The sequence below is a fragment of the Leptidea sinapis genome, chromosome 24, assembly GCF_905404315.1.
Source record: "Leptidea sinapis chromosome 24, ilLepSina1.1, whole genome shotgun sequence".
NCBI classification, from domain to species: Eukaryota; Metazoa; Arthropoda; class Insecta; order Lepidoptera; family Pieridae; genus Leptidea; species Leptidea sinapis.
In genome coordinates this window covers 3,867,347-3,886,870 of record NC_066288.1, presented here as the reverse complement: position 1 = coordinate 3,886,870, position 19,524 = coordinate 3,867,347, and the positions used below count along the sequence as shown (strand labels likewise).

General features: G+C 39.8%; 1 protein-coding gene across 1 annotated transcript; it reads right to left on the bottom strand.

The window, feature by feature from the left end:
• Positions 1 to 379: 379 nt before the first annotated feature.
• LOC126971891 (neuropeptides capa receptor-like) lies at positions 380 to 6,815 on the bottom strand. Its single transcript, XM_050818406.1, has 4 exons — positions 6,068 to 6,815; positions 3,886 to 3,983; positions 1,966 to 2,073; positions 380 to 503 (listed from the first exon to the last, which is right to left on the bottom strand). Exons 1-4 carry the CDS (start codon positions 6,813 to 6,815, stop codon positions 399 to 401), a joined length of 1,059 nt encoding a protein of 352 aa, XP_050674363.1. The 3' UTR covers positions 380 to 398.
• Between the last annotated feature and the right edge of the window lie 12,709 nt (positions 6,816 to 19,524).

Here is a 19,524-nt window from a genome sequence, read left to right as displayed (position 1 = left end):
GTCACCGTTTAGTGACAAGATCTAATCTATCCATAGATATGTCCAATATAGTTATAGTCCAATGCTCGCTGCAATAGGTTAATGAAATTTAAGTTAGCGTAAAAGGATAGATTTGTCTACCTCTAGTAAGTTAAACTAAGGATAAATAGGTTATTGAAAACGGCCGCGGCCGTTAAAGCTAATGTTAATATTAATTAGCGACCTGTCACAAGTTTCAAATATATATTCGATATGGCCTTGATATTAATACACATTTCAACTTTAACTATGCCAAGTAATAGGATGGTGCAATACATTCCGCAGTCTATGTTAAAGTCAGCGTTACTGTTAACGTTAAATTTGACATAAATCTTAACTATAACAGCTAATATGATGCAAACCAGCCTTAATATACTTAATTAAATATAGTGAAGTTTTAGGTTACTAAGTGGTATTCCAGTGTTGGCGTGTTCGGACTCCCCACTTCTGGATCTACACTGAGTATTCTTGCTTTTCAGTAACCTCTGAAAATAAAGTAGTAATTTAACAAAAGAAGATTATCTTGAATTTTTTATTCATATTAAATTAAACAACAAAGTACATCTTAGCGCCACGTTTTCTACTATTTCACTAATACTAAATGTCATATTTAAAAAGATAGTTTGGTAGGTAGAAGAAGTACCAAGGAGAGATATTTTCCTCAAGTATAAGTTTAAAGGTGCGTACGTAAGTTATTTACTGACCATTTAACGTATGTGCTATCTCTATGGGTCAGGAATCACCGTTGAGTCACGCCTATATCACGTTCGTCTATTTATAACCGATGAAAAAAAACCTTAAGAGCGTCTGACTTCGACGCGTATATATATTTTTATCTAAAACCACGTACAACTTTTTACAGAGTTTTTTTAATAATTCTTTTTTCTGGAAAGAGTATACACCGGTCTTGGGGCCTACCAACATTGCGTCTTCTGGTACGTGGTCGCCATTCGAGGACCTTTCTGCCCCACCGCTCATCTGTACATTGAGTTATGTGCTCTACCCACTACCACTTCAGTTTCGCAATCATTTATTTTCCCCAAAATTTTAAATCCTATAAATTCCTACCCTAAGGATGTGGAAAGAGGAATGGTTTTTTGTTCACTCACAGATAAGAATGTTTTGTGTATTATAAAAAACTCACGACGCATGTGCTTGAGACCTGTGAGTCTGTTGTGTGCAGACCTGTCAGTCTGTTGTGTGCAGGCCTGTCTGTCTGTTGTGTGTAGACCTATCAGTCTGTTGTGTGTAGACCTGTCAGTCTGTTGTGCGTAGACCTGTCAGTCTGTTGTGTGTAGTCCTGTCAATCTGTTGTGTGTAGACCTGTCAGTCTGTTGTGTGTAGATCTGTCAGTCTGTTGTGTGTAGACCTGGCAGTCTGTTGTGTGTATACCTGTCAGTCTGTTGTGTGTAGACCTGTCAGTCTGTTGTGTGTACATCTATCAGTCTGTTGTGTGTAGACCTGTCAGTCTGTTGTGTGTAGACGTGTCAGTCTGTTGTGTGTAGACGTGTCAGTCTCTGCGATCCTGTTAAAGGTCGTCATTGTGAGGTGTGTGTAATACCTTACCTCTAGATCGGATAAAGCAAAACCGTTTAAAAAAATAAGTTTACTCTACTTATTACTTCCAGCGTAGTCAGCTATTGTTAAAGTAATAGAGAATTTGAACAAGAAGTAATTAGTAGATCAAAGCCACAAAAAATTATAAAAAAACCTAATAAATAAATAAAAGGCAATAAATAGTTATCCTTTTTTATTTAGCTTTAATTAAGTAAACTAATGTGAGTATACCTAAAATCAATCTAAAATTCACATATTAAAGTTCACAATACAATAACAAATGTAAAATTAATTAACTTTATTAAATATCAAAGTATAAACATAGGCTTTTAGCAAGGATATTGTTGGCAAAAGAATTTTCATTACATAACATCGTATAAGTTGACATACCTTAAACGCATTTCTGAATTTCCGTGACATTAAGCTGTAGAGAATAGGGTTGACAACTGTATACACATAGCTGTTGATGACACTGACGTACAACAAAACTCTCTCGAACTGAAATGAAGAAAAGTTGATAATACATATTAAATTTGTAACTAAAAGTTATGAATAATGCGGGACTGGAACTCACCAAAGAGGATGTAAACACTACGTAATCAGAGGCGGGATAGTAAAAGCATTTAAATTTAGTATAGTATGAAACGTGCAGTCATTTGACATACGTTTGAAATAGTAGTAATTACAGTATCACGATTGACCACGAAGTATAATCCGGCTAAGTTTGAAAGCAAAAAGTTGCATAAAAGGTAGTCGAATTTGGCTTTCTCCTTTTTTACAAGATTACAGTCATCATCTATCAATGACTGCACGTTTCATACAATAGAGTGAATCGCTTTTATCTAAGAGAGTTTCGCTAGGCTTGAACCCACGACCTGACGGGTTCCTTCCAATCGCTCTTACCAACTGAGCCAACCGTTGCCAAAAGTTTCGTAAATCTTGGTATGTCACAGGCCAACAGACAGACGTGTCAGTGGTCGTACGGACGGACAACAAGTTCCATTCATTCCTTTTCTAGGTCTAAACATTTTCTCCGAACACTCCCCGTGAAATATGCAGTAGAATACGCAGAGAGATCCAATCCGAACAATGAAGACTAGTTGATCCATGTTTCAAGTCATTCCTTGTATATTATCTTCGTCGACAAAATTAAATAATAATTTCAGCCTTTACGAAAGCCGAAAATTATGTGATGGCTTTTCGAGTAATACAGCACATGCATGCATGAGATGCATTTTTTTGCATGTTTTGCATTACGCACAGTTCTACAATATATGGAATCCTAAGAATGTTGCATATTAAGAAATGTTCCAACATTTTATTCCATTATATTTACAATAAAAAACAGGAAATACCCATCATAAAATAAAATATTTAAATAACTAAATTAATAATTAAAAAAACTTCCATAGTTAAATTAATTGTTCTGATGGGCGATTATGTTGACCGTAAATTGGAAGTGTGCGATACATATTATTTCGAATAAAACCATTTTTTTTGACATTATAAGTTCACGATATATGACTGCATTTTGCTTAAGGCGACACTAAATGCCGGCGACCTTGAACGATATGAGTTCACGGCTCCTATGTAACAAAGCCAATATTTTCAAAATTCTTGGGTCGAAAATGTAACATTTTAACAGGCGCAAACTGCTTAATTGCTTACAATCCTCATTATTGATTACTAATCTGAATAAATGAACCTACACAAAAAAGTACAAGCTATAAGAATAACTTTTCTGAGAGAAGTATCAAAAAAAGCGTCACGCCATGCCAAAAAACTTGTTTAACTTCAAAGAAAAGTGGTAGTTCAAAAAGGCTCGGCAATGTTAACTATATAAGACTTAAGGATATGTGTAACAGGATTAAGTAGTGTTCATAGCTCAAAATGCTATACTTTCACCACAAAACTTGTCTAAAAACACCATGTTTGCGAGTTTTCTGCTTACTCTTCGCCTTAAACGCTTCAAACATATCTGTTGGCTAGGAATGAGATCGGCTCCTAGGCAGTACCGACTTACATAGTACCTACGGACCATGATTTTCAAAATTCACAATAATTTGGAAGCGTTGTTCAGACGTTCGTCTATTCATGTAGAAATGTCAAACTAAACTAAACATAAATCATTTGGCGGTTGCAAAATGGCCACCATTTTTTTTTATTTAGTGGCACGAGATGCAAGAATGGCCGAAAGTTAAAAAAGTATAACCTCTATTAAACACCCTAAAAATATGAGCGTAACTTTCTGTTACTAATAATATTATGTACCGATCTGAATGCTAGAATGTTGTATGTTTTTTCACTTACCTTAAAGTAATCATCTGGATTTTGTTTTGGTATCAACAGAATAATACGTAGGATGCTGTATGGTGACCAACAGACGAAGAATGAAAAAGCAACAGCCGCTGAAATATTAAAAAAAATATATTATGATATATTGTTAAGAATAAGTCGCTTATAACTTAATAAAGACTGAAAGTAAGTTATTAATATTCATGATATCGTGCGTCGCTCTTTGATAAAATTAAGAAATATTTACCGAAATATTTGATATATTAACTTACTTATTACCATCTGAAAATTAATGAAGGCTTCTAATATTGTTAAAAATATTACTGAGTACAGTAGTGACATAATTATACGTTGAAGACGTAAGAAGTGACGGTCGTAGGAAGCGAAATATTAATGAGTTCTCTAATTTTAATGATAAACGGGTTACTAACGAGTGAACCAGGACAAAATAACAAAAATTTGGGTCACCTGGTGGTTTGTAATGATCACCGCCTATTCTCCCTTGCAAAATAATCACATGGATAATGTAATTCGAAATCTAACATTAGATTACATAAAAAACCTTTGAGTTAACTTACTTACTAAATAAGAAACTGGAATGTGTATTAAATACCTTTTTCTTTCAATGAAAGTAAAATAGTAATAAATTTCGTAATCGAGTAGGCGCTAACTCAAAATTTTAAACCACTTATAAATGTATTTTTATAATATATAAAAAATACAAGGATTATTTTGGAACCCGTAATTTTTGTATGAAAAATTTACAAAAAATACAGGCTGTTAAAACACAACTGTTGATCATAAGACGTATAAAATTGAAGTGATTGGAAAATTGTTATAATTAATGTTAATTTATGTTATCACTGTGAGGTATTTTTCACAACTAAACTGTAACACAGATTGATTCGTCGAGAGATAATATTTAATTTAATTAACTGCAATAAACAAATTAATATTGAATAAATTTTATATCCATAAAAATATAATTTCACTATATTTAAATAAGTTGAGTTTGGAGTACACTAACACCCAGCAAATATTATGGGTATTAGAGAACATAATTCAATGAAACTGAAAGTATGGCCATAAAGGCGGAAGGAAGGGTTCGGGACTTCTGTAAAGAAATGCTCAAATAGTCTTTTCTTCCTTTACCACCACAATCTCGAACAGGTAATGGGCCCAGACCACAAATCAAATCAAGAAATATTCTGATAAATTATAGACATCCAAGTATACGGTTAGTAGTAATAGACACCGAGTGGTCATAACCTTGAATGTGAAGGAGGAATCATTAAAAAATGGAAAAAGACACTATAAAACTCAAAAATTCCCGCTTGGAAATTTCAAAAAAGATTATATTGAAGTCCAAGGAATTATTTGATGTGGTGGAAGGCATAGAAAAGTTGGCGTCAGGGAACGACAAAACTCCATGGGAGCAAAAAGTTGGCAGGCCTCAAGAAATATTAGCTTAACAACTTCGTTATGAAATAATGTATGTTAGTCGTGTTTGGGCTTCTTGAAATTTTATTGAAACGCATTACCTACCCATATTGTTGACAAAAATTCTTCTTTAAAACCCATTAAAATATATACTATAATACCACCTTTTGAGATTGATAACGACTATTAAAAGATCAACATAAGTTTTGAATATTTAAATTGGCAACGACTTAAAAATATTAAGGCAACACTTAGTTTGACACGCATTTATAACTTGGTATAATATACAGTATCTGCGTCTCTTTCTCATGTAATATTTCCCACTTTTTTTAACTTGCTGTTTAACTTCAAATTCGAAAAGTTGGAAAATTGGAATTTTGCACACTTATCAGGGTCCGATGGCGATGAAATAATTAAAATCTATTTTAGAATCTGTGTTTACAAGATCAGGATAATGTATTTTTTTAATCACATTATTTTTAATTTTAGCGTATTGATATTAATTTTCAACTTTTTATTTTGGTGTTTTATAAACATCATTTTAGTTTATTTAACAATTCCATATTTAATTTACTTGGCCAATATTAAAACACAAATTAATGCGATATATCGGGAACGATATAGTTATAAATCAAAAAAATAGAATACCATTTCATCATTAATTTTCACCTGAAAATTTTCTTAAATCCCGCTAAACTTTAAATATTCTCATTAAATAATATAAACTGTACAATTATTTATAACAATACTTACGCACCTAGCATTTTAACTGCTTTATTTTTGTTTTGCACTCCATACGCCGGGTTATAGGTCCTTGACGTTTTCTCTTTCAATTTAACAGCAATTAAGACATACAGAACAAATATTACCGACATTGGTAATATATAAAACATCAACAAGTTAGCTGCGATTAAAATTATCTTTTCACTTTCACGAACAGTGTAGAAACAATACACATAGCTCTTTCTCTGAACTAAGTACGAATAGAAAGCGTTCGGAATCGAAAAAATGGCAGATAATATCCAATTTATTGTAATTATTTTGAAAACCCGCGAATTTATCACCAGTTGCTGTCGTAAGAATGGTTTAGAAATAACTAAATATCGTTCTATAGTGAATGCCAGAATAGTTAATACACTGCAGTTGCTAAGAAGATCCCAAATTAGGAAGTGCATTTGACACCCTTCTTCACCAAAAGGATAATAGTCTGGTACCCAGAGAATATATATCTCTATGGGTATGAAAAGCGCTGTCATTAAGTCTGTTATAGCTAAATTAAGGAGATAGTAATTAATGGGAGTTTTCATCGATCGCTCTCGGGCTATAACTGCAACAGTACATGTATTTCCAATTAAACTTAATACCATAGACACGCCCAGGAATGTGCTTACAATAGATTTAACTAAGCAAGATTCTTCGAAAGTACTGATGTCATCATGAAATGATAAGCCTATGCCGTAAGAGGAGTACGTGTCGTTTTCGAAATTATTACTCTCGTTTGTCATTCTCGTATATTCTATTAAGTACAGAAACGAACTTGACGCTTCTTCGAGCGCGGTAAAGAAACTGAAGGATTCACAATATTAAAGTGTACTGTACAGGGTGTTTCAAGAAAAACGAATATGTCGATATTTGCGTGTATGAAAACATCTGTCATGTAACAAATCTACAATTAAATAACAATTTTTGTACCTCACGTAGCTGTAATGGAAGTTTTGTGTTATATTTATTATGATTAAAAAAAAATATTTTAAGATGTGTATGTTAGAGAGGATGCTCTTAACATACGTTTTATGTTGTATATGATTAGAAATTGCTTTTAGACTTAGGCTACACTAAAAGATGTTATAGTAATACAATTATTTTGTCACAAACGGATGATAATATAAAAGGAAAGTCGAAAATTTCCATTTGATATCATAACAGTAAAAAATTGTACAAATATGTTTTTAATCCGGAAAACGTATAAAAACTTACAAAGCTTGAACTAATCACACAATTCGATCCCATTTTTTTATGACAATAAGGGACAAGACGAGCAGGACGTTTAGGTGATGGTGTGTGATGTGTTTGGTGAAGTGATACTGCCGTCAACAATGCAGTGCCGCTCAGGATTCTTTAAAAAATCCAAAAATTCTGAGCGGCACCAGATTGCGCTCGTCACCTTGACACGTAAGATGTTAATTCTCATTTGCCCAGTAATTTCACGAGCTACGAGCCTTCAGACCGAAACACAATAATACTTACACATTACTGGTGCTGGTGGTGCTATCATATCATATCTATGTATGGTGTCTATACATAAAACAATCTCTTCTTCAGTTATGATAGCCTGGTACCAAAACACTGTAGAATGCATCCTATCTCATTTTCTCCCACGTCAAATCTTCTGAACTTGTGTCTTCCTCTTTTTCTGCCGCTTATTCGTATCAAATCACATCGATGCAAATAAGTTTTCACTTCAAAAATAATAATAAAAACAAGAAATATGCAAGATCATTTCGGAGCACCATCAAGATGATGGTAATTGATTGTATCCAAACAAGAGCAGAAATTGACGGAAACCATAGAGTAGCGGCCAGTTAGCCCTAATTGAAATTGCTGCATACTGAATGATGTGGGTGTGTCTGTTTGTGAGCTCGTTAGTAAACAAAGCTACTTTGAACGCGTCTATTTTGCAGTTCAAACACATTTTTATGATGCAAAACAACAAACTTGATGTAAACTTATAACGTACATATTTGCCATGTCACTATTAATCAAACGAGAACCAATATTTTATGTTTAAAGTATGAATATTTGGTTTAGTTCTCTTGCCTTAAGTTCCTGTAATCCCTAGCTGGGGCAGAGGGCGTACACAGTGCATCTCCATCCCGATCGGTTCTGGGCATCTCTCCTGTTTTCACTACAGATCTGTCTTAGTAACAGTTTGCAGCCAGATTTCGTTAGCACTTGCCCTGTTTAAGTTTTTCTTTGGAGTTTGAAAATGTAAACAAGAAGGTAATTGAAATATTAGAAGTATAAATTTATTTAAAATAGGATTTACAAATCACTTCTTGAACGTGAGGACGTTATTCAAAAACTCTGGCAAAGTACGTACTTACATATCAATCCGTAATAGCTGTGCAGTTTTCAAGTATTACTGACGTGTAATATCCACACATCAGTAATAGTTGAAAACGGATTTGCCAAAAAAAGTAGCTACTATTTTCATAATCTATTTTTTAAATAAAAGAAGAAAAGGCGCTGTAAGATGAACGGGTGAGGGCTGCACGTTCCAACGAGGTCCAAAGTTGTAGCAAATAATTAGTAATGCATCCTGATATCCATATACTGATATGAGTACGATAATTAATAAGTTGTCAGTTCATGTCAACGTAAAATTTACGAAAGACAAGATTATGATGCAATTATTCATAGTGTGGTAAATCTATACTAATATTATAAAGCTGCAGTGTTTTTTGTTTGTTTGAACGCGCTAATCTCTGGTACTGCTGGTCCGATTTGAATGATTCTTTCAGTGTTGTGTAGTCCATTTATCGAGGAAGGCTATAGGCTATGTTTTTTTTTCAAAATTAGGGATCCGTAATAAAATTGCTATTTTGTAACACAAGGTATAAAATCGAAAACCAATTTTTGCGTGCGCTGCAAAAACTATTGACAATAGAACAAAATGATGTACAGGCTATAATATAGGCAATATTTTATTACTTATAAAACTATCGCGTGAATTATACTTTATATGGCAAAACAACGTTTGCCGGGTCAGCTAGTTACAGGATATAGACTTTTTCTAGATACCCCAGGAGGCACTAAGAAAACATTGATTCTTGCATGCTTCTTCACGAACTGCCGCAACCACGTTAAATAATGAATGGGAGAACAGAGTGCACCTTCAAGCTACCACTAACAATGTCTTAGGAGCACCAGTCAGTACTTAAGTATCTTAGTACCTTCACTAGAAGATGTTTAATTTTAGGAAGCTCTTAGCAACGAAGATTGTCCATTCGAGCACGCTATAGGTACGTGAAATTTGTTGTTGATAGTATAAAACCAATTAAAAAGGTTAATAATTTTTATTTATTGTTTTCAACGATAACGAACAAGTCCGCAGGTCACCTGAGGGTAAGTAATCATGCTGTGTTTATTTCTATAATTATTTTAAGACTGACAATTTACTGATAACTAAAATGTTTTGGTTATCAGTATCGGCGAGCGGAAAAACACAATTTTTTCACATATTTAAGGAAACATTTTATGTATGTACAAATGAATTCATTTCGTTGGATATTTTATCTTTTCGAAAGAAAATTAGATAATTTTGTTGAGGCTCGTATCGTAGTCTCCTAGCCTATTTATTATGTATGGCTGTATAACATATAAATACTATAAAATCTTAAAACAGGTCAAGTAGAACCGTAAGAGGCAACTCGAGACGAAGAGACAGGAATGTGGGAGAGTTTTGCTGGCGCACGGGTGCACCGTTGATTCAAGCCCTTTCTAATATATGACATTTACGGTGTGTGTGGACATTTTTTTTAGTATTTGTAGTTTGAGTATTATTGCTGCATCACTTTATATATATTGTAACTGAAATGATTTGTGAGTGAGTGATTGTTACAAAGATTTTCTTGCCTCTTCATCTTATTAAAGCTCAAAGGAGGTGGATATAAAAAGAAAAGTCATTTCCTTGACCTGCCTGAATAAGGTGATTTTGATTTGATTACCCTAAAGGATTGAGCTTTTGATTACTGTTAGTAAAAATATAATATTAATTACAAGTTTAAGCAGAATTGTCAAATTGTAAGTAGAGGTATTTGGTGAGTATTGCATGATATGTAGATTAGGATTATTTTATTGTTGTTTGCTGAGTTCTCGTAACAGGTTTCGTCATGCTCGCTTAAATGTCACTGCTTGTAGCGGCGACATGGGACGGGTCGTCCCCTTCCCTAAAATATGGTTGAGGGAGGCGATGGCTGGCTCATGCGTCATGCTCGTGAACGGGCGCTGCTTGTGGTGGCAGGATGATCCTGTTGCTGGAGACTTGGTTTCAGATTCTTAAAAGTTATTGTGTGTATATATATGTATGGATATATACATATTTATTTATTTATAATCGCTATAAAAATGCTTACATAATACCTTTTTTTATTTATGGTGTGTGTGGATGATGCAGCTACTGTACACAATAACTTTTGTATTAATTTACATTTACTTTTTTGACTTACTCGTGTAAGACATTGACTATTTGACGTTTGAGTGTGTTTGTTGCATCATTTTACATTTTACATATTATATTGTTATTGAAATGATCTGTAAATCTTGATATAAAAGAGTGGCAATGAGTTTCTTGCTACTTCTTCTCATTAGCTCAACCCTTTACGAAGTAGCGGTAGATTCAATAAGATTTTTTTTTTTTTTGACATTCATAAGTGTCATTTCCGTGACCTACGTGAATTAACTGATTTTGATTTGATTTGACAGCGCTCCTGCATGAGATCGTGAAGCAGGAGGCTAATGACTCTGTTATAGTCGTAGAATTTATCCGGACACTGACCGAAAACCGACTCGTCTTGTGAAACACGTTCAATTCACGACATGTTTGTAACTCTTTTGCTAATCGTAGTCTTAAGTAAGCGCGGTACCAATAAACAGCGAATCATCCCTGGTTCAATGTGTCACATACACTAAAAGATGGCTGCAAACATAAGAAGTATATTAATTGCGTGGCACTTAAGATTCAAAATGTCAGAAGTTGATTTACAAACAAGCTTTGGATACTTTAAGTGGAAAATTGCGAGGATAAAATCCATCCATGTATGTCATTAAGACTCTAGGTACTATCGAAAGCTGTTCTTGGCAACTTCCACAAACCCCTAACCGTGCCCATTGCAAGTACATCACTAGCAAAACCCCACTCGTGGTATTTTATTCAAAGATATCCATTTCATTGCGTTCAAGGTAGAATGGACTTCAAGAATGTTACAAGTGTATTCAGTACTCTGCAATTCACTTTATATATTAAAGTTGCGTATAGACGTTGCTTTTTAAACGTCGCCGTCTGCGTCTTCTGTCACATCTAATACAGGTATGTAACGAAAATTATTTTCATGTAATCCGATGGTGATGTCTAAAATGATCCCAAATACCAACGGCTTCATCTGAAAGCCTCGCATTGATGCACAGTACCCCTTTTTACATACAAACTCTGAATAGTTACTTCCATATTATTGCGATTCCTCTGGTGTTTCAAGAAATCGTAGGCAGCGGTGAACACATTTGTTTTATGATAATAAGGGACGAGAGGAGCAGGACGTTCATTTGTTAGTAATTGATACGCCCTGCCCATTATTATGTAGTGCCGCTCAGGATTCTTGAAAAACCCAAAAATTCTGAGCGGCACTACAATTGCGCCCGTCACCTTTAGACATAAGATGTTGAGTAGTAATTCACAGCCCAGTAATTTCACTAGCTATGGCGTCCTTCAGACCGAAACACAATAATGTGTGCTGCTTCACGGCAGGAATAGGCGCCGTTGTGGTATCCATATTCTCGCCGGCATCCTGTGCAATGAAGCCTCCTCACACGGTGAATTGCACTGTGGTCTTTTTTTTTTTGTTTTTTTTTTTTTTTTTTGAGAGGAGGAAATACTGTTACGTATTTACGCCCCGGAACGGGGCGTAATATGTCGGACTCGAGTGTCCGCGTAAGCGGACACCCCATACCGACTAAAACCTCCTCTGTGCTGTTAGCAGCCCTGGCTTTCACAGCGAAGTAGGACGTGGGCCGTGGAGGCCGCAAAGACTACGCAACAACAGTCGCGGGGCGTCTCCTAAGGAGACTCGAACCTCAGACCGGCTGTGTGCTTGTGGGAAGGAGAGAGAATGAAAATGAAGATGAAATGAAGATGAAAGATGAAAAGGTGATAAGAGCATACTCGCCGGCGAGTGTGGTGATGTTTTGTGTAATGTATGTAAGTGTGTATGTATGTGTTTATGATTGCAAGTATGTGTGTTTGTATGTATGTACGTAGTGTAAATGTTTGTGTGCATGTATGTTTGTGTTTGTGTCTGTTTGTGGAGTGTGTTTGTGATTGTGTACGTGGTGTATGTCAGTCCGTCAGTCAGTCCGTGTGTGAGTGAGTGTAGTGAAGCGATTACAGGACGAGGACTAACGTCTCGTCGGGTATCAAAAGAATGTGTGGTGTATCTAGGGTGCGGGCCGCTGGCCATCGTCAGAGTGACGAGTGCCAGTGGTTTGCGGTGGTTGACCGCGCCTACGCCTGCGAAGGCGGTGTGTGCGTGTCTGTGTCGGTGTTTGTGTGGGTGTCGCGTTCGCGATGGTGATGTCGTCATCCGGGTCTACCGTTACATGTCTGGGACGTCTTATTGGGTTGAGACTATGGTGAAGGGGGGTGTACCCGCATGCCTTCCTAACCAAGATGTTGGGATGGTTAGGCGCCTTGTCAAAGAAGCGTCGCGAGATCTCTTTAAAGTGTTGAGCTATTGTCGGAAGCTCTAGGTCGCGGTGAAGGTCAACGTTTCGGATGAACCACGGGGCTCCGGTTGCCATGCGCGTGAATTTATTTTGAACTACTTGCAAACGACGTAAGTAGCTCGGTCGGGTGTGCGCGAAAACGACGCTTGCGTATGACAGTATGGGCCGTACGATGGTTTTGTACAGCGTCACTTTGTGTTTGAGCGGAAGTTTGCTTCGCCCACACACAAGTGGATAAAGGCGACTGAGGACAAATCGGGCTCTATTGCATACCGTATCAATATGTTTCTTGAAGTTCATATTGCTGTTGAACGTGACTCCTAAGTATTTGTAATCCTTCACCCACGGTATGGGTGTTTCATACAGTTTAATAACGTCAGTCGGTTGTTTTTTAGCGCGGATGCTATTCGCGTTACCGAAGAGTACCGCTGCACTCTTGGTGGGGTTCACTTCAATCCGCCATTTTCTGAACCAGTTGCCTAGTTCATCGACGGCGGCTTGAAGCACTTTAATGTTCTTGCTCAAGGTTGAGCGGTTGGAGCCGAAGTAGAGTGCCGTGTCGTCAGCGTACTGAGCGAGCTGGACACTCGGAAACTTGGGAATGTCGCTCGTGAAGAGCGAGAAAAGAGTGGGAGAGAGGACCGAACCCTGTGGCACGCCAGACCTGATGGGTCTGGGTGAGGATAGGGTGCCCTCTACTCGATATCGGAAGGAGCGATCGGTAAGGTAGGCTCGTATGATGCGCACGAGCCTGTCTGGCACTCCCAGTTGATACAGCTTGAATACTAAGCCGTTGTGCCATACCTTGTCGAAGGCCTTCGCGATATCGAAAAACACGGCTGCCGTGGTAGCGTGAAATTGACGCCGTATGAGAATGTACTCGGTGAGTCGGTGAGCCTGCTGGGGACACGAGTGAGCGGTTCTGAATCCGAACTGTATGTCGGGTATCAGGTTAAGCTCCGCGATGTAATGATTAAGACGCGCGAGAATTAATCTTTCGTAAAGTTTCCCGATCGAGTTAATTAAGCTAATAGGCCTATAGCTACTCGGATTAGCTTTAGGTTTATTGGGTTTTGGGATACCGATAACAATGGAATCCTTCCATTGTTCGGGGAACGCGCTATTAGACAATAGAATATTAAAAATGGTAACCAATAAAGTAATAAGAGTCGAGGGTAGGATTTTAAGAACCCTATTGTTTATAGTGTCGGGCCCCGGGGCCTTCTTGGAGTGAAGCTCCTTAATGATTAGTTTCACCTCTTCGTAAGAGGTGGGTTTTATTACGTCGCCTGAAGGGCTCAGAGCGGAGCGACGTTCAACTTCACGATCAACTTCGTCAACGTGTGTCGGGTCGGCTGCTGCATTTGGAGAGCACTGACTCTCGAGACTATCGGCGAGGCATTCAGCCTTCTCATCGTCATCGAGCGCCGGCTGCAGTCCCGGTCTGTCCAAAGGAGGCATAACAGTGGGCGGCTCCTGTTTGAACGCGCGAGGCAGCTTCCAGAAAGCCACATGTGATGGCTTAAGGTTGCCGAGCAAGCGGTCCCAACGTTCGCCGCGGAGTTCCGCGATACGTTCCCGTACCACCCGCTGTAGGTAGCGGAGGTGGCGCCTATTCTCGACCGACGGATACCTGTCGTAAAGTCTAGTGGCTCTGTGCTTCTGTGTGAGTAAGTTCCTGACCTCTGGAGGCAGGTTTAGGCGATGCGGTTGCATCGTCGGAACCTGCCTGGAGCAGGCCTTGATCCTACTCTGTATGTGTGACGTCACATGAGAGATAGCACTGTGAGCCGTGTCGACCGAGTCGATGACGTCTGGTATACGGTCAAGGTCGTTGGACTTGATAGACTCGAGATCCTTTTCCAGCCGTTGCCAGTCGATCACTGTTTTCGTCGGTGGTTGAAAGTTAACCGGTGGGCCTAGATTTAGGACGACGGGCCGGTGGTCTGACTCTAATTCGTGAAAGACCTCGATTGAATTTACATTGAGCGTTACGTTTTTAAGTAACGCAACGTCTAGAATGTCGGGTCGGTGCGCGACGTTATCCGGATAACGTGTTGGTTCGTCGGGTGCTATTACTGAAAAGTTCCGCGTGTCTGTGAGAGAGTCTAATAAAATTCCGTTTCTATTTGTGGCTCTACTGTTCCAGCTGGAGTGTTTGGCGTTAAGATCGCCGCCCACTATGACTGCGGCCCCGTGGCCGAGTAATGCTTCTATATCTGTGTCTAATATTTGTTTCGACGGCGGAAGATAAGCTGAAATAACAGTGATCGGCTGGTGATTCGCCATACTGACCCGGATGGCAGAGGCCTCGATGTTAGTGAGGACCGGAGGGTCTATAGGTATACAGTGTAGAGACCTTTTAAAATAAATGAGGGTGCCGCCCATACGGGTGGTGCGATCATTCCTAACTAAGTTATAATTAGCGATACGCGGATCGCGTATACGTGGTTTTAAAAATGTCTCTTGCACTAAGAATAGGTCTAATTGATGTTCGTGAGCGAACTCCTTCACCAAGTCTAGTTGAGGCTTAAGGCCTTGGGCGTTAAAATACGCTATACGGAGCGTATGTGGTTTAACCCGTCCGCTTACGTAATTAGGCATCGCGAATGTTGTTTTTATACTTTAGCCCTATATCGGTGAGGGCACGGAATATTTTGCCGTTGTCTGCCATAACTTGCAGGAGCGACGGCGGGTCTTTCCGGACAGCATCGAGCCTGCTGGCCAGGGCTGTTATTTCGTCAATGTCGAACATCTCTGACAGTTCGAACATGAAAGCAAAGGTGCTGCCGCCTTTGCTACCTGTTGCCGCGGACGCGGGTGCCGGTGGCCTCGGTCGCGGGACCGACGCCGCCGGGCGGGACGCTAGCGGAGGCCGGAGGGGCGCGGGGGCCGCGAAAGTGGCCTATGTGGGAGCGTTGGCAGCCGGAGGAGACCTTGCCAGGCGTTAACCTTTGGAGGCGGCGCAGGTTTGAAGGTTGGAGTGAACTCCACCTTCTCTGTTCTGCCTTGCGGCTGGCGGCGCCCTGGGTGACGCTTGTGTTTGGGTGCCTTGGGACACCCGCGATAGCTCGCGGGGTGCCCCTTCTCCCCGCACAAGACGCAGGCCGGGGGCTCCGCGCATTGCGCTGGTCGAGGGCACTCTGGCGTGCCGTGTTTCCCGAGGCACTTCACACACCTCGGGGTGTGTTCGCAATTTCGTGCTGAGTGCCCGTATAATTGGCATCTGTGGCACTGACCGGGCCCCCCGCGGTTGCGAGGAGCTTCGGTACGGATGCCCTGAAGGGAACAAACCGATTTTATATTGAAGATTTCCTTTCCCTCTTGCGTGAGGTCGAGGACTACGAGAACCATGTTAAATGGTTGTTTATTGTTGGTTCCGCGCATACGGTGCACCTCGTGTGCAGGGTAACCCTGCTCTTTGAGGTCCGACAGAATGTCGGCCTCGTCTAACTCTTTGGGGACGTTTCTAATAACGACCCTCAGGCGCTTCTCCTCAGGCAGGGCGTACGTGTGGAAACCCACACTCAGCTCTCTAAGAAGAGATGTCAGGGCGCGGTGGTCCGCTACCTCTCTGGTCTCTAGTTTAATTAGTGATTGGTACGCCCTCGCCTGGAAGGAGAGCGTCTTCGGGATCCTGTTTTTGATGGATAACCATCGGCCTCGGTCCCCTATAAAAATAGGAGGCGGGCGCTTGGTCGGAGGCGGTACGCGGGCTTTAGCGGGCGCGGGCGCGGACGCGGGAGCGGAGCCAGTCGTGGCCGCGGCTTTCTACGCGGGTGTGCTATCCAGAGAAGGCGATTCACGACCGCGCTTCTTCTTGCGACTGACGGTGATGAAGCCGTCAGCATCCGACGCGACACTCTCCGCTCTCAACGGTAGAGCGGATTCCGGCCGGGCCGGTGAAGCACTGGAAGCCTGAGGGGCTACCGTGCGGTCAGGACTGACCGCGGGGACCTTAGGGGTCGCCTGCGCGTCAAAGTACGCCTGAAGGACAGGCGGGCGGGCTGATCGGGTGATCACTTTCCTCGGTTTGACCGAGGCCACGGAACTTGCGTCGGACGCATTGCCTATCTCCATTTCGGATTCCCCGTCGGAACTCGAAACGTCAGATGACGATCTGTATTTTTTAGATTTGGATTTCGCTGTCTGGATATCTATCGTTTCCTTAATTAACGGAGCGATCTTCTCCGTAAATAGCTTATCTAGCAGGGCGCTTAGAAGGCCCTCGTCGGCAACCATTGGTGAAGCCATGGTTGTTATTAAAAGTTAAGCGGGTGACAACCCCCGCTGCCCGAGTCAGGCAGAGGGGGAATATAATGATAAAGTGGACAACTATAGTTTAGTTGTGCACTTGCACATTAATAAAATACTATTAATAATAATAAAGTATGCAAAATTAAAAGAAATTAATAATAATAATTAAGCCTAAGACTTAGCTTTGCTGGATGTAGACTGGCTGGGCCGGAACCCCGATGTACGCTGTGCAGGCCCCCACGGAGAAGACACACACGGCACGATCTGCAACACTCACAACACACACGATTAGCGTGCAGAATCGCGAAACACAGCACAGGTGCTAACTAACACGATCGTAAAACCGGGTAATTAACACTTATAATCACTTAGCTACGTTCCGCGAAGGAACGTAACAGGTGGTAAGAGTCCCGAACAATAGCGCGCGATAACAATAGCTAGCCCAGGTGGCCTGAGCAGGTAGTGCGATAACGCAGGTAATAAAAATATTCGAAGGAGGACAGATAACGCGGCACGTGTGCTCGCGTTGCCTGCCTGAATCGAACTCTGCACTGTTGTCATGCTATTTAAAAAATCACACCAGTTTCATTAAAGAAACAAGTTTTGATCCTTAATTAAATTTTTCGCCGATATCAGTTACCAGCTAACAAATACAAACAAGATTATTTACGAGCTGGAGGTTGTTCCACTTTGAAAACGCTTTGTTAAACTTTCAAGCTAGAGAAAATTTCCTTTCAACTTTATAATGAACTTGCATTAGACTTAACTTAAGAATACTTAAAGAGCAATTATCTAATACTTAGTTGTGATAAAACGATAAAAATATCAATTCAATATAAATTCAATGTGCGATGAATCTTCTCAACTTATCAACATTTGAATGTATGAAGTTTGTTCTATGTCAAATATTATGTACTAGAATTTTTTATATAAGAGGGGGCAAAGCTGGTACTGGGGAGCACCCGCCCCAGGTGAGAATAGTACTCCATGTGAGGCTGAATTTGCGCCTTATAAAGTTGCTTTTAGTGAATGGTACTGGGGAGCACCCGCCCCAGGTGAGAATAGTACTCCATGTGAGGCTGAATTTGCGCCTTATAAAGTTGCTTTTAGTGAAGTACTGTCTCGCCTTACTGAGTACACCAAGCTTTTCAGAGGCCAGTTTGGCCTTCTCTTCTAAGTAACCACGGAACTGAACGTCGCTCGATATATCGACGCCAAAAATGCTAATACAGGCTGTGGCAGTTAGGAGTGATCTCGAACAAACGTGTGTCTTCTTGGGGTTGAATTGGACCAAATTTCGTTGGCCCCATTCCGAGACTTTGCAAAGCCTAGATTTCAGACACCAGTTTATTCCGGTTCTCGTCGACGCTTTATCCCGGTTTATCCCGGCACATGTTGGCACGGCCGGTATAGGAAGCATACCCTGTGCTGTGCTGTCTGCATAGTAATGAATACTGCTGATTTGCAGCATATCATTGATATGCAGAAGAAACAGTGTAGGGGATAGCACGCAGCCTTGTGGGACGGGACACCAGTGTTTATGGGTTTTAAGTCGGAGCATGCAGCGTTGATAACAACCTTGATGCGCTTTTTTGGTGATTTCTTGCAATAGCTAGGTCGTAGGTTATTTATACATCTAGATAGAGTTGCTTGCTGTTAGACAACTGATAAAAACAGGCCAGGAATATAAGTTTAGTGTGCGTGACAAGCTACGTCTTACACTTGCAATTTTAATCACACTTTGTGTTACTGTTCGTGAATTTCTCAAAGTAGAGGTTAGTTCTAAATACAATTTTTTTTGGTTGCTTTCACAGATGTCATAGTCTATCTATACGTATAAATTATCTAAGGTATAGGTATAACATGCCTGTAATTGACAAACATGAATCAGAGTTTGATGTGAATAAACCTTGTTTGTGTATTTTGCTATTCTTGAAAGGGATTGAACCGTTTGTTTAAGTTCAGCTACAACGACTTAGGGAGCATGATTAATTAGAGTACAATTGACCGAAGTAATTTTCATACAAAGTCATAAATTTCATAATAATCAATATAAAACTTTATGAATATTAGCTGACCCAGCAAACGTTGTATTGCCAATTAAGGTAATAAAAAAAATCAATGATTCAAATTTTTGGGGTATTAAGAAAAGACGACGACTGATTCTCAGACCTACCAAATACATCGTACATAAAATGTATCGTACTACAATTATTGAGATATTAATAGAATACTATTGCCATCTTGCAACCCTATTGAGAGAATTTTAAATATTAGATATTATGGTATAATACAAACAAACATCCAAGAAAAATCCCAGATATAGAGACTAACTAACAGAGGTAATTCAGTGCCAAAGTGTTGGGACCTCAGCATGAGTTCCAGTTATGGAGGTTTCTCACTTATCCAGGTCCCACTTAACCAAGATTCACTGTACTTTTAAAGTGGACATGAAAGTGT